Consider the following 16,279-nt stretch of genomic DNA (forward strand, 5'->3'; position numbering starts at 1 on the left):
AATTGATCTGAAGTTTAAAAGCATGTAAGGCCAGTAATATAAAATTGTAAAGCAATCAGTTTTTCATTAGATGAGACATCAGTTTTTCACTGAAAACTTCTACCTCTGCCTTAAAAGCAGTCACATTTAAAACTCTAATCTAACCTTCTTCTTTCCAGGAGAGAATGCGTTTCCAAGAGTGCCCCTTATGAATGGCCTGATTGGCCCTAACCCTCATCTTCCTCATACAGCTTTGGCTGCTGGAGGTGGACTGGGCACTTTCTCGCCCATTACACAGCAACCATATACTGATACCAGGTAAGTTAAGATGAGAAAAAAATATCTTGTGTTTAGCATTTATCACTTAAAGGGTGGTGCTGTTATTAATACTGTGCCATAGTTCTTGGCAGCCCTTACAAAACCTTCTGTATTCTTGCAGCCTGTTCATGACTGAAATAGCAAACATAGCAAGCACTTTGCTAATTGTGGGGATTTTTACATTGAGAGCAATCTGTCTGTAAAACAAAACCCTTCTCTGGTTTCTCAGGGATAAGAATCCAGCATTCAATCCGATGGTGAGCGATCCTAACAGCTCGTGGGCACCTTCTGCTCCACCTTTGGAAGGCGAAGGTGATACGATGTCCAATGCTCAAAGAAGCACTCTGAAGTGGGAAAAAGAAGAAGCTTTGGGTGAAATGGCAACAGTAGCACCTGTTCTCTATACAAACATCAACTTCCCTAACCTGAAGGAGGAATTCCCAGGTAAGTAACTTACTGAATAACATTCATAGAAAGAGTTATTGGCCATTAGAATGGGCTGCCCAGGGAGGTGGTGGAGTCACCATCACTGGAGGCATTTAGGAAGAGACTGGATGGGGTGCTTGTTGCCATGGTTTAGTTGATTAGATAGTGTTGGATGATAGGTTGGACTCGATGATCTCAAAGGTATCTTCCAGCCTGGTTAATTCTATTCTATTCTAAATATTTTCTAGCAGTTTATGCATCTTCATTTGAAAGAATATAAAATAGACTTTTCAAAGCCATTTTTTTTGATTGCAGACTGGGCTACAAGAGTGAAGCAGATTGCTAAACTGTGGAGGAAAGCAAGCTCACAGGAGAGGGCTCCATATGTGGTAAGAACAATTGCCACCTGCATTTGCATACTTTCAGCAAACAAATATTTCATTTGTAAGGTTCTGATTTCTTGATACTACTTGATATTTTCACTTCTAACTCCAAATATTTGTATCTCTGTTCTTTGGAATAAACAATATTAGTATTATGCAATCTGAAGATGTTAGCTAAGATGAGAACATTTGTGATTCCCACTGCCTTTTCATACCTCAGGTCTCATTTGGTTTGTCCCTTTCTGCACAGGATCCCAGTTGTTACTAGAAAATGTACTTTAACTTTCTTTCACCTCCCTATTCTCTCCTCATTCTCATCTTCTCTTTGTTTCTTCACAGCAGCAGTTGAGCGAACATTCTCACTTTGGAGGTTTCTGTGGTTTTCACAGTTATGTTTTCAGTATCTTAGCCTCTCCCCACCTCCACTTTTTTGGTATGGTCCCATTAGTGAGCAAACTTGATTCCCAGGTGTATTGATGGCTCAGAGCTTAGCAGTACCACCATAATCTCCTACTGTTCAAATTAAAAAATCCCCTTATCTCCCTGACAGCTTTTAGAAGATAAATCATTGCCCAAGACTGAATGTGAGAAGTGGAATTCCTAATCTTTCTGAACCCCATGTCACTTGAGAGAATAATTCTCTGTTATCTTCATTGTATCACTGAGACACTGTCATTATTCTGCTTTTTATTCAAGCCTATAGCTTCAGCACCTTTGGACCATCTTGTCCATGCCATATTTAATCTTGATGATTCTTTCTGTATAGTATTTATAAGATACTGCCCACTTACACAAGTAGATTTATATCCAGGCGTTTATCACTTCACAGTTATTTCTGTTACTGGATTTTGTCTTTTCTGTTGTCCTTAACAAATGCAATGCTATTCTCCTGATGGGTATCTAAAATGTAGCTGTAAAAATTACTTCCCACATGTTTGGGAGGAGGCTGCATGCACATGAGTATTTCCACAGCAAGAAGCAGTTATTTCCCAGCAGAAGTTATAGTCCATGTACTCTTTCCATTCAGCTGTTGCTAGCATTTCTGGCACTGTGCACACAAAAAGCTTCTGTGGTACTGCTCCCGGGTCTGGCATTGCACACACAAGCAGTGTCTGTGGTACCTCTCCTTGAGGGACTTACACTCTGGGGATGAATAAAGGCGACCTTAAAAATGAAATTCATAAGAGAGTTAGTAAATTTTCACAGAACACTTTTTACTTTCCTTAGTATGCACAATCCCATCATTTATGGGGGAAAATGACACTAATTCTTCTGCTGCTGTGACACTGGTGCTCTCATTTATGTCACTTTCATTGTTGGAGGGAAAGGATTAAAGCCTTTTCTGCTAGGCAACCCCTACTTGACAACTGTGAAATAAAATTGTGAAAAAGAAGATGTGAGGGTTTGATTCAGAAAAGGAATCACATCCTAGATTGGTGGTAAACCAGACTCTTTGAAACTTCCATTAGATGCTTTAAAGTGTCAGTATGGCTGTAAAATGCCTCATTGAAGAGCAATTGCTGTTCTTCAATCCAATTTTTCCTGATCCATAAGCCCATATCCTATGTTTATACTACTAACTTAACACAGATGGTGATCTATAGAGGCTATTTAACGGAGTAGACTGTATTTTTCTTGTCATTGAAGTTCTCTGCATTGGTGGCCTTTATTGATCCAAACATCATGTGCTGTGCTCATGTCTTCAGATGGCAGACCACACCAATATGTGATGTGAAAGGTAAACTGTGGGAGTTGTGCATTCTTGGCACAGCACGGTACCTGAACAGGCAGTCTCAACGTACAGAAAACCTCTACTGCTAATAACTCCTTTGTTTTTCCTGTGTATCTTACATGCAGAATTTCTGTAGGGATGAAGTTGCTCCAATTCAGAGTTCCCTTTAAAGCGCTTCATTTAGTTTTCACAAGCACGCACGTGATTAAAATAGGCTGCGCAAATAATTTGATGATAGGTTTGGTAGGAATAACAGATGCAGTGTTTCCACTTAGCAGAAGAAAATTAAGCTAATTCCTTTTAAAAAAAAATTCTTTTTCCAGCAAAAAGCCAGAGATAATAGAGCTGCTTTGCGCATCAATAAAGTACAGATGTCAAATGACTCCATGAAAAGGCAGCAGCAACAGGATAGCATTGATCCCAGCTCACGCATCGACTCCGACCTCTTTAAAGATCCATTAAAACAGAGGGAATCAGAACATGAGCAGGAATGGAAATTCAGACAGGTGTGTTGCATTTAGGGTGTTTTGTTATTTTTCTTCCAGCTTCTTACTGCATTGTTGGACTCTGTTGTTAATAGAATTGATTTTACCCTTTCTTTGTGGGAAAGCATAAAGCCAGCTGGTATGTGTAAGGAGAAAATAGATGCTATCGCAAGAGAAGCTACTTGTAAGATTTAGAAAACTTTGTTTTAAAACTTCAACTCATAAATCCTACCTCTTATGGAAGCAGGTTACTCTTTCTCTGTATGGCTGGCTAGTGCAGTGGTTTGTTTTTAATATAGTCTGTGTTGCAGTAACCTTGTCCTGCAGACTACTTCTTCAAATTGGGCCGGTTGTCTCTCAGAGCCCATTTGTCTCACATGAGTGCTGCAGCTGTCAGCAACCTTTCCTCTTCAGAATATGAGGTTGGAAAGCAGTGCTGCTCGTTAGGCAGCCTGGGAAATGCTTCTTCCTAGGCAATCAAGGTGCACGTCAAGGTAATTGAACTTTACAAATAGCTAGACCCTCTGCTCCCATTGCATTTAAACCCTGCAATTTACAATTATTTGTAATTGATCTTTGATGTGTCCTAAGGTTTTAATTATAGATTCAGTCATCAGAAGGGGTTTGTATACACTGGACTTAACAAGTGTAATCGTTTTCCTCATAATTTTGAAACAGCAAATGCGGCAAAAAAGTAAGCAGCAAGCCAAAATAGAAGCCACACAGAAGCTTGAACAAGTGAAAAATGAGCAGCAGCAGCAGCAGCAGCAACAGCAGCAGCAGCAGTTTGGTTCACAACAGCTTCTGAACCAGTCTGGCTCAGACACACCTAGCAGTGGGATCCAGAGCCCCTTGACACCACAGACTGGCAATGGAAATATGTCTCCTGCACAACAGACATTCCATAAGGATCTCTTTACAAAGCAGCAGCTACCTGCTACGCCTACATCAGCATCCTCAGACGATGTGTTCCTAAAACCTCAAGCCCCACCCCCTACTCCAACCCGAATCCCAGTACATGATTCACTGTCTCAGTCTCAGACTCCTCAAACATCATCACAACAAATGTTTTCTCCAGGTTCCACAAACACAAGACCTCCTTCTCCAATGGATCCATATGCTAAAATGGTGGGAACACCTAGACCAGCACCCATTAACCAAAACTTTGTTAGAAGAAATACCATTGCACCCTTAGATACGTGTGCACCACAGTCATCCATAGCTCGGCCCATTCAGGTAACAGAACCATCAGGAAGCAGGCCTTCACCAGTCAGGGATTCATGTTCTTCATCTCCAGGTAGCAGTGATCCCTATGCAAAGCCACCAGATACACCCAGGCCTGTCATGGTATCAGAGCAGTTCTCCAAACCATTGGGGGTCCCAAGATCACCCATTGTTATGGAACAGCCAGGGAAGGTTCCTTTGACAGCTGGAAGCAGTGATCTGTTTACTAAGCCAGCTCCTAGAACTGATACATTTCAGAGACAGAGAGTAGCTTCTGCTGATGCATATGCACGGCCACCACTGACCCCTACTCCTGCTCCTGTTGATGGGAGCCCTGGACCTTTTAAAACTCCTATGCGCCCGCCCCAGTCCCCACAAGATCCTTATGCATCAATGCCAGGTACACCAAGGCGTGTTGCTGTTGATCCCTACGAAAGGCCTGCTCTGACACCACGGCCAGTGGACACCTTTTCCCATAATCAGCCCAATGATCCATACAGCCAGCCTCCACTCACTCCCCATCCTGCAATAAAGGAGACTTTTGCCCATCCACCCCGGATAGTGCGACAGCAGAGTGATTCTTTCCCTCAGTCTGGACCCATTTCAAGGCCAGCTTCTCAGGACCCTTACTCCCAGCCTCCAGGTACTCCTCGGCCAGTTGCTGATCCTTATGCCCAACCTCCAGGAACTCCTCGGCCCACCTCAGTTGATCCATATATGCAGCAACCGCCAACACCAAGACCTGCTCAGCCAGCAGATTTATTTGCTCAATCCCAAGCAAATCAGAGACATTCTGATCCATATGCCCAGCCTCCTGGAACACCCAGGCCAGTTCTCAGTGATCCTTATTCTCAGCAACCAGCAACTCCAAGGCCAGGGATTCCAGAGAGTTTTAACAGACCTGCAATGACAAGACCAGGACTAATGCCAAATAGAGATCCTTTCCTGCAGGCACCACAGAACAGGGTGCAAGGCACTTTTGTCAGGCCATCAGATCCATGTTCTCAAACTCCCAGACCTGCAGGACCTGCAATAACAGATTCATTTAGTCATGGTCCAGCTGCTCCAGCACGTGACCCATATGATCAGCCACCAATGACTCCAAGACCTCAGCCAGAATCCTTTGCAACTGGTCAGCTGGCCCATGATGCTGCTGAACAGCCACGGCCTGGATCTGAGGGCAACTTCAATACATCTGGAAATTCTCCAATGAATTCTCAAGGACAGCAGTTTCCCAAAGTTTCACAGGTTCCTGGCCCAGCACCTACTACAGTAGTAACAGACACACAGAATACCATGAACATGTCTCAAGCAGACACTGAGAAGTTGAGACAGGTGAGAATAATGTTTAATACTGATGGTGTTAAAATTCCATAAATAGTAGAAGAATTTTGCCCATGCTTGCTAATACTTGACATTTCTTGCTGTTAAACATGGCTTTATAACAGAGAGTTGTCTTCATTCACTTAGGATGTTAATTTGGTCCTCCTGGATAGAACCACAATATAGAGAGAATATAGAAAGATCAGTAAGTTTTAAGGAGCAAAGGTGATCTTTGAAACCACTGAAGATGTAGATGATTGCTGTGTCATAGCTCTTACCTACAGTTTGAGGTAAAAAAACTTTGAAAGGACAATTAACTCTGCCCTGTAATAAATGAGATACAGAAATGATTGTCAGTGACTTGTGACAGTGAGGATCTCAGACTAGACATCTAGTTCTTCAGTTGGCTGACATATTGAGGTGAATCCTGCCATTGATCACTGCTCTTCTTGAGGCACATTCTCTCAAGGTTTTTGTCAGTGAATGCTTGGGAAACAGAATTACATTGAATTTGTGGAAAGCTGTTCAGTCTTTTGTTTGGAAGGAGTGATGGGAAATGGATTTAGTGGGAAAATTGGCAGTATTTACCATACAGACTCAGAGTAAAGTCTGCAGCTTTGGTGTAAACCTCTTACTGAATTTTCTTCGGTAGACATCTGATCAGTTTTCTTACTCAGAACACACTTTTTCATGTGGTGAACGGACCTGCATTGTTGCAACAGAAGAAAGCAAGAATGTTGCTTTTATGTTAAATGGGGAAAGGGTTTCACAGTCGATCGAGAAGTCTGGAGATTAAGTTCTGTTACCAGCATTTTGCACCGTTGGATCACTCCTCTAATTTCTGAAGTGATTTAAGTAGTTTATCTTTTTTTTTTTTTTCTGTAGTGACTGAAGTTTCTTTTCTCCAAAAGGTTTAACCTAGTGGAGTGTAACACTTCAAAATATGTCAACTGCAGTGTCAAGCACAATGATTTTTGTTTTTTTAAACAGCGCCAGAAATTGCGTGAAATTATTCTGCAGCAACAGCAGCAGAAGAAGAACGCAGTTCGTCAGGAAAAAGCCTTGCAGGATGCAGCAGCTCCTACCCATGCAACACCTCTTCAGCATTGGCAGCAAGACAACTTGAACCAAATCTTTAACCGCCCTCCTCCTCCGTATCCTGGGAATATTAGATCCTCAGTTGTCCCTCCAGGTGGGCCAAGGTTCACTGTTTACCCAAAAGACCAACGGGGACCATTTCCTGCTGATGGGCAGTTCAGTAGACCCCAGTTTCCAGGTGATATGAATACCATGGGGATGAGACCTCATGGTCTTAGGTAAGCTCTTTGATCTCTTAAACCCAGGATATTACAGGAATAGCTCTACATTTACAGAAATTGTTATATAAAGCTGGGAGGTTTTGATGACAAGTAATCTGTTGTCTACAGTAGGTAGGTCCTGAAGTGAACAAGTACAGTGAGCTTGCCTGTGTCTGTACCAGAAAGTGTATTTGCACTCACACCGGCTCGTGCTGTCTTCTATTGGGAATTAATACGAAATCAAAAGGGAGCAATTGCAATTCTTGTGAAGGTTATGTGACCTAAAAGATCTCCTTAGCCATGGATTGGGGGCATTTCTTTTCTCTTCTTTTCTTCTTTTCTTTTTTTTCAATGGACAGGTCTGGCTTTAGCTTATCTGTCTGACTAATGGATAAATGTAATATTCTTGTTTCCATTATCAATGAATGTGTCACCAAATGTCAGCTCCCATCTGTGCCATTTGCACAGGGAATGCCAAGCAGTAAAATGAACACCAGGGCTGACATACCTTGTCATCTCAGGAATTAATGTTTTCAATATTTGGAATTCATTTCAGTAATTTCTAAATCCACACAAAAGCTTTTTTTTTTACACTGGGTTGCATTAGCATGTAGTTTATTTACTAAAATATTTCTTACTGTCAGAGTTTTCTATCCATTATTATTATTACTGGAATTGAAAACAGGTTGTTTATTAAACATAATTAAAGCAATTATTTTATTGTAGTCATAAAGCTCATTTAAATGTAAGCATAATTAGTCAAAATATTTATTTAAATATCTTAATGAATGAATCATGTAAAGCATTTTGGGGAGTAGTTATGTAGTCAAACACACCAGACTAGGCAGTCTTAAGGAAAAAAGATCATTTAGTCTTTCGTATTTTATTTTAGATATGGGTTTCCAGGAGGTGGCCATGGTCCACCATCAGGTCAAGAACGTTTCCTTGGTCCTCAGCAGCCAATGCAACGCCCTGGAGTTCCACCACAGCTGAGAAGATCTCTGTCTATTGATATGCCTCGGCCAGTGAACAATCCACAAATAAACAATGCGTCTGGGATTTCTCAGCATTTTCCTCCACAAGGAATTCCAGTTCAGCAGCACAATATATTGGGTCAGGCTTTTATTGAATTACGTCACAGAGTTCCTGATGGGAGGCCAAGGCTGCCTTTTAATCCTTCTGCTGCAAATGTTATGGATGCAGCAACACAACATCAGCGACATGCAGCCTTTATACCCAGGCAGGAGTTTCCAGGCCCAAGACCAGCAGAACCGCTGAGACATAATTCTCAAGGTATACCTAACCAGTTGCAGATGCCTACGGGTTTGGAGCATATGTCACAACCCCAGCAGGATCAAATAAATCCTGACAACCCACCTGCACTTGTAATACGTTCTCTAAGTCATCCACCGGTTGCTGATGCATTCCCAGGGCCATCTTTGTCTACATCTGCACCAAATGATGAATCTGCAAATTTACAGATTCCCAACCAGCCAAGTGATGGTCTAGAGGAAAAGCTTGATCCTGATGATCCTGCTGTAAAAGATTTGGATGTGAAAGACCTTGAGGGGGTTGAAGTCAAAGATTTAGATGATGAGGACTTGGAAAATTTAAATCTTGACACAGAGGATGGAAAAGGAGATGAACTGGATACTTTAGATAATTTGGAAACCAATGATCCTCACCTTGATGATCTTCTAAGGTCTGGGGAATTTGATATCATTGCATACACAGACCCAGACCTTGATGTAGGGGATAAGAAAGGAATGTTTAATGAAGAACTAGATCTTAGTGTCCCCATTGATGACAAACTGGATATCCAGGGCAAGACAGAAGAACCAAAACAGAAAGACCAAGGTGATAGAACCATTTCTCTTCCTGAGACCCAGTCTCCACAGAAGAAATCTGCTGCAGAAAATGAAATCAAAACAGAAGTAGTTTCCCCAAACACTCAGGAGGAAAAGAAGAATGAAAATGAAAAAAGTGATGGAAATGCTGAATCCACAAGTAGTCAGCAGGCTGCTGAAGTGGAGGTAAAGGATGGAGAAAAAGCTCCTGTACAGCCTGCTAACTCAGAATTCCCTGACAAAAATACTGCTGTTCCTAGTCAAGAAACAACTGTGCCTAGTCCAGATACTCAGGGATCTGCTCCTCTGCCTCTTCAAGGAGCAGTAAGCTCTTGCAGTATTTCTGGGTCCACACCAGTCCTCTCAAGTTTGCTAGCTAATGAAAGCTCAGATAACGCTGAAGCAAGGACTCTAGGATCTCCATCTCAATCTTTGCCAACAACACAAATGAACCATGCATCAGGTATTCCACAAACACTAATGACACCTGCTGGACAGATCTTGGAAAACACTTTAAATTCAAATTTGACCATGGTTCCACGAATGAACCATAATTTTTCTCAAGGGTCACCAAATCCAGGATTTATTCAGGGTCAGTCATCTAACCATAGCTTTGGGCCAGGACAGACATCTAATCAGACTGTGGCTGTCACAAATCGTCCTGGTCCTAGTGGCATATCTGGGCCCCAACAGATTATGCTTCCTCAACCATTAGCTCAGCAACAAAATCGAGAGAGACCACTTCTGCTGGAGGAGCAGCCACTTCTTCTGCAGGACCTTTTGGATCAGGAAAGACAGGAGCAGCAGCAGCAACGACAGATGCAAGCCATGATTCGCCAACGTTCAGAGCCATTTTTCCCCAATATTGGTATGTGGGTGATGTCTCTGTGCTCTGGTTAGCTTTCTAAAAAGGCAACAATAAATAATTACATAATCTGGGGCAATGAAATAAGCAGGTAGATAATGCAGAGTTTAAATGTGGCATAACAAAAAACCCCAAACTGTCTAGTCGGTACAATGGGAGTTTGGAAATGGAGCATTTAGGTGGCATTCTGAATTCTGTGGCAAGGCTCCTGTTGACTTGCCCAAGATGAAGGTAATGTTGTGTTAGTGCTGATTTTTCTGACATCAGCTCTGTGGTGTAAACTCTCGATACTTTAGGTTCTAAAGGGTGATATGGAGTAACCATATCCTTTGTAAACAGAATGAAGTGATTGAGTGCAGTAGCTGTCCTTTTGGTATTTGATAGATGAGCTTTCTATTTATGGTGGTTTTACTACATTTTTTTCACAGTGCTTAGTGTGGCTCAAGAAAAGAGCCCAGAAACGTCACAATTCTACATGTGCTAAAAGCGTTGAAGTGTCATTTCCTGTTCAGTGTAAAAGCAGTTTGAGCATTCAGATCAAGACCATCACCATAACTTAGTGAATGATGAACATAATGAAATATGACAAGTTGAGAAATGTGCTAGTTGTAACTACACTGCCCATGTTTGTTTGAAAGACAAATTTAGTGTAGCCCCCAACTCACAGTTCCATATTTGTAGTGGGGCTAGAGCATGCTGCGGCCACCCCAGGGGCTAAGATCACCTCTAGAGGTCCCCTCCAATCGCAGCTTTTTGATACTCTTATTTAACCTGCTCTGTGTGAGGCATCTAATGAGAGAGACAGCAAAAAGGCAGAGTTCAACATGTTTATGGTCTTTTCAGGTCCTCTGTGGGCCAGGTGTGCCTTTCTGCTTGTAGTGCCACTGCTAATTATAGAGAGGCAAAGCTCTTTTCTTAGTATGTTAGTGGTGGTGTGTCACTTGGGCCAACTGACCTCACAGAAGTAACTCCTCTTCCTCATTCTTAAACTTATAAATAGCATTTGTTCCTCTGTTGGTTCATAGGCTGCTCTTCTTTGTATGTTGTGGTTGAAATCAAGGACAGTATATATATGAATACATGAAACTACATGCTAACCACAGATTTCAAGCAGCATGCAATAGTAATGCAGTTACGTTGTTTTACTGGTGATTTATGCAGGAACTAGATCTCAACAGGTCAGCTCCAGTTACTAACTTACAATTCTGAGCTATGTAATTCACTTTTACTGTTTTTCTTTTGTAGACTTTGATGCAATTACTGATCCCATAATGAAAGCAAAAATGGTAGCTCTTAAGGGGATCAATAAGGTTATGGCGCAGAGTAACATGGGGATGCCGCCAATGGTTATGAACAGGTAGGCAACACGTGATACTGTTCTTTAGGGCTACAAAATGTAAAGGAAATGACAGAGCTAGAGAAACTGCACAGGAAATGAAAAAGTGGAAAAAGATGTGCTTGTCAGGTCCGTGCTAATGGACCAACTGGAACACATCTGATGTGTTTGAATAGATTTTATAGCTTCTACTGCCACACTGCTTTTATCCTTCGGAGGTAAGTGTGACAGTAGAAACTACAAGATGCCTTAAAACACATCAGGCTTGTGTTCCATTTGTATTATCATTCGTCAGCATGGCTTCACTGTTGAGACTTATGTACTGACACATCTTCCACACGTTGTGTTTGAAGTGTTGATGGCTGTACAATGGTTAAACTTCAATGGCAAGTACAATTAAGATTTGGCCCAAGTAATGGAAGTTTCATCTTCTCTTTAAATCTCTTCTGAGGACAAAAGAAGCTATGAACTGTGCAAACTTCACCATGACTGCCTTTACCGTAAGTGGGTAGTCAATGAGCCAGAAAGGGTTGGCACCTTTTCATTTTAGGTGACCCATAAAACCAATGTGTTTTCTCCTTCTGAATATACACTTTGCTGTTATATGATAATACATGGCTTACTGAGGTGTACATTACCCATCTCTAGTTGAATGTGCTGGTAACCATGATATCTAAATACAAATAGGTTTTATGTGCATTACATCATGTGTACTTCATCTTCTGAAAAGTGCAAAATGCAATAGTTTCAACCAAGGGCAAAGTGTCATAGCATCAAATGAGAATTAATATTCTCCAGATGGTGCAAAAGATAAGTAAAGAAGTTCAAGAAATGTCTAGAAAACGTTTGGATAGCTTATGCAAGTTTGGTGTGTTACAAAGTGTTGTCTCTTCCCTAAAATGCCCAGAAGTTTTAAAAGTTATAATTTCACCTTCTGTTTATATGCCAATAGGTTTCCTTTTATGGGTCAACCAGTGCCAGGGGCTCAGACCAGTGAAGGCCAAAATCATATGCAGCAGGCCATTACACAGGTACTATGACATGATGTGATGTTTAAACAGAAATGTTTAATAATGATGACTAGTTTGGGGGTTTATATTAAATCATGATTTAATAACCTTTTCTCTCTGTTTTACTGAAATTCCTAGGATGGAAGTTTGACACCTCAGATTTCTAGACCTAATCCCCCCAGTTTTGGTCCTGGTTTTGTCAGTAAGTACAGATGTAATCATTTGTTGCATGTTGTTTCATTCAGCAGTTCTGGTGTTTCTAAAATAAAGTATCCATAAATTAATCCTGTCTCTCAAAAATTCATCCTTTTAAGACTGAGTCATTTCATCATTACCAGTATAGGTGTGCCTAGTAAATGCTATTAACATTTTTCAAGAAGCTTTCCTCAAAGAAACAACAAAAGGAAAAAGGGAAATAGAACAAGTAGAAAACTAGCATTATTTGAATTTGTGTAAGAATGGTAATCTGTTAAAACCTGGCCTTTGGTTGTGTTGTAGTAGTCTGAGCTTGGTGGGAAGAACTGTGCTGATGAGCCCATTTTTATCTCAGAAGCAAAAAATTTTGTGCAGCATCATTGTCCTTTTAACAAACACCAATAATAGGTTTCCAGGAATTAGTTAAGCAGGAGTGCCTGGGAACCACAGCTGTTGAAAGCAGAGATACATAGCACTACTCTCTTACATTCCTTGTTTCTGCTTGCCCTAGATCAACTGCAAATCCCAGTCTCTCTGATGAGAAAGATTTATCAGCAGAAATTAAAACTGAGCATATGTTAGGAGAGAAAGGCCACAGTCTTGTTTGTCTGCAAAAATTTGGTATTTATGAGTAAGAAACAGAAGTAAAGACCTTCACGTTTACCAGAAACTGGAGTGGCAGCACTGAGCTTTGCAATAATATGTGTACTGATTTCTGGTGAGGTTTGACACAGCACTCGGTGGTGGCATTGCTCTGGCTGAGGTGATGGTGGTCCTGAGCACTTGACAAAATCTGTTTCTATTTCAGTAGTAATTATTCTTAGCTGGAACTTGTTCATATTTCAGTGTTTCCTTTTGTACTTTCACATCATTCCCATCTGCAGTTCCCCTCCGTAATTTCCACTCACTCATCCCTTCAGGTTGTGTGATTAGTTGTGCAGAATTTACTGAAAGAGCAGTCACCCCTCTGAACTGTAGCTAGCTCTCTGAATGGATATAGGTGAGCTGTTAAGAGTTGGTAGCTGTTGCTACCACAGTTAACTGTTAAAGGAAAAGGTGGTAGGGGCTGGAGCACAAGGAGGACATGATTGTAGTGAAATCCTACCATTGTGTAGGTATCCATATTTAACAGACTTTCATTACAAGGAGGATCCATGCCATGTTCCTGGTTACCCAGCTCATTGCCACAGTGCAATCAGGAGACAAATGATACCATCACCAAACCTCTCTTGCCTTCTGGGCTTAGTGTAGATCAAATGTTACCAGACATGATTGTTTTGCCTCAAGAAAAACATCTGAGAGCAGTGAACTGCTCAGAGCAGATGAGCATTTCTCATTTGTTAAGAGTAATGTCTCGGTTACAGTCTAGATGAGAGTGCATTTGTTTGTGAGGAGGAGAAGGCACTGCTGCTGAGGGTCCTGTGCAGAGGATTGGCAGAAAATTGTTTTTACAAAAACAGGATCTTTGTTTCATGTCATGACTATTTGATGGAAGTTTATAACTTTTAAAACAGGTTCTGCATGTAAAAAACTCTTCTGTAAATGCCAGAATAAATGAGGCTCTGGTTCCTGTAAATTTTCTGTTCTTACTCCCTAATCTCTTTGCCCTCACCTGAGTTCTTTCATGTCCCCTCTTCCGTGTCAGAAGAGAGTACCACCAGGTTCTGCAGCTGCTTTCACAGCTGCATTTGCTCACTGGCTAGTGCATTTACTGGCTACACAGTGGGCTCGTGTCTCTTGAAATTAAGGGACTATGGTAAAACTGCATTCTTTCAATAAAGGCAGTAATTTGGGTCTTTTTCTCCTTTACTCACATCACTCCAAGAGCTTAATATCTCTTGGGAGAGCATACCCTCTGTCAAATTTGGCTGAACTTCCCAATTGTTTCTTGAAATAAGGGAGGAACCTCTAAAAAGCAGGACAAGAGCCCACCCCCAGAAGGAGAAGCTCTTATCATGCTTAATTTCCCTTCTCTCTAGATGATTCACAAAGAAAGCAATATGAAGAATGGCTGCAAGAAACACAACAGCTTCTTCAAATGCAACAGAAGTACCTTGAGGAGCAGATTGGAGCACACAGAAAGTCAAAAAAGGCACTCTCAGCAAAACAGCGTACAGCCAAGAAAGCTGGCCGTGAGTTCCCAGAGGAAGATGCAGAACAGCTTAAACATGTTACTGAGCAGCAAAGTATGGTCCAAAAGCAGCTAGACCAGGTAATCATCTGCAATCCCAAATGATACTAAGCTGTCATACTGGTATGGCTCCTTCAAATCTTCTAAAAGGCGAGTTGAAATGCTTAAATACAGTGGAGCTTATTTAAAGGGAGCCACTGCCTATCCTATTTGTGTGTAAGTCACCATCATTGGAGGTGTTTAGGGGGAGACTTGATAGGGTGCTTGGTTGCATGGTTTAGTTGATTAGGTGGTGTTGCATGATAGGTTGGACGTGATGATCTCAAAGGTCTCTTCCAACCTGGTCTGGTCTGGTCTATTCTATTCTATTCTATTCCATTCCATTCCTCTGATTGCCAGTGACATTGGAGCTGTAGGAGAATATGCTGTGGCAAATGTTATGACAAAAACCTGGTTTAGTATTTTGGGAAGAAGGGAGACTACTTGGCAGAATGTTGTGCACAAAGTTCCTGGCACCATGAAAAGCATAAATGAAAGACTGAGGAAAGTCAAAGCATTCAGGGCTTTGTTTCAGGCTCGAATAAACCTCATAATTCAGTCTGATTCAGGTATCTTTCCACAATCAGAACCTGGTGGTTATATGCCAGTTCTTATACCTTTCATTATACCTTTAGTGTTAGTCCAGTTTTACAATCTGTCTAGTCCCTGGATCAGAGGAATATCTGGAGATCATCTGCTCTACTGATCAAAGCAGAACTAGCTTCATGGTTATATCAGGTTGCTCAGCACCTTGTCAGTCAAGTTTTTTAAGTCTCCAAGGGTAGAGATTTCCCAGCCTCTCTGGGTTCCTCTTCCAACATGTAACCACTTTCACTGGTTTTTGTTCTTCCTTCTCTATATTCAGTAAGAATTTCACTTGCTACATCTTACAACTGTGATTATTGTGAGATTAAAAGTAAAGCTGTGATGGCTTTGATAAAACTGTGCTCGAGAGTACTGACTGCTCTGTTCTTCAAAACATTCATTGTTTATAAATTATCTAACATGGTTTTCAGGATCAGCTAGACCTGCTGAATATAAAAATGCTTTAGAATTTTCCTCTATTAATATGAGGGGGAAAAAATTGGCAGCAGTCTGCTTGGAGCAAAGTCCTAACTGATATCTGACCCTTGACTACTTGCTCCTGTGTTCCTTCAAGACAAAGCATCTGCTGGATGAAGTATTAGTTGGCTCTGCTTATTGCTATGTAGAAGAGGGATGGAGCAGATAAATTATGTCTACATAATGTCTTCATTTTTCTTTTTTTTTTTCCCCCTTCCACAATGAATCACAAGTAGAATAAGTGCAAAAAAAAAATCCACTTATCTTTTTCATACATACATCAGTCTAGTCTTACGGTGGAGTTGTGTTGAAGTAACAGCAGCTAATCGTGATATTGCTGGCAGTTAGTGTGCCCCATAGTTAAAACTCTTAGTTTTTTCACCTTTAAATTTAATTTTCATCTGCTCCTGGTAAATACCCTCCATGCCTCCTCGATCACTGCTCCAAACCAGTCATCCACATTCTAAACAGCGCTTTGTTACGTGCCTCAAGGGAACTTAAATAAGGTTCTGTGAAAGTATTATTTGTAAGGGCCTTCAATTTGAAGTAATTCACCACTCTTTCAAATCAGGTGAAGTAATTCTTCTGTAATCAAGCTTCTGTTAGATTTTCAAAAGGGCAAAGTT

The 16,279-nt window shown here is 41.2% G+C and overlaps 1 protein-coding gene across 1 annotated transcript in view; it reads left to right on the forward strand.

The window, feature by feature from the left end:
* The window catches only part of KMT2C (lysine methyltransferase 2C), a 184,585-nt gene that overhangs the window by 149,752 nt on the left and 18,554 nt on the right, over positions 1 to 16,279 (forward strand). The window contains exons 31-41 of the mRNA XM_054171155.1: positions 159 to 297; positions 527 to 741; positions 1,039 to 1,112; positions 3,162 to 3,344; positions 4,002 to 5,882; positions 6,861 to 7,186; positions 8,061 to 9,883; positions 11,126 to 11,237; positions 12,169 to 12,247; positions 12,365 to 12,428; positions 14,401 to 14,633. Of these exons, the coding sequence (XP_054027130.1) occupies positions 159 to 297; positions 527 to 741; positions 1,039 to 1,112; positions 3,162 to 3,344; positions 4,002 to 5,882; positions 6,861 to 7,186; positions 8,061 to 9,883; positions 11,126 to 11,237; positions 12,169 to 12,247; positions 12,365 to 12,428; positions 14,401 to 14,633 (5,129 nt within the window). The remainder of the gene's footprint in view (positions 1 to 158; positions 298 to 526; positions 742 to 1,038; positions 1,113 to 3,161; positions 3,345 to 4,001; positions 5,883 to 6,860; positions 7,187 to 8,060; positions 9,884 to 11,125; positions 11,238 to 12,168; positions 12,248 to 12,364; positions 12,429 to 14,400; positions 14,634 to 16,279) is intronic.

Source organism: Dryobates pubescens, chromosome 21 (assembly GCF_014839835.1).
Source record: "Dryobates pubescens isolate bDryPub1 chromosome 21, bDryPub1.pri, whole genome shotgun sequence".
Lineage (NCBI taxonomy): Eukaryota > Metazoa > Chordata > Aves > Piciformes > Picidae > Dryobates > Dryobates pubescens.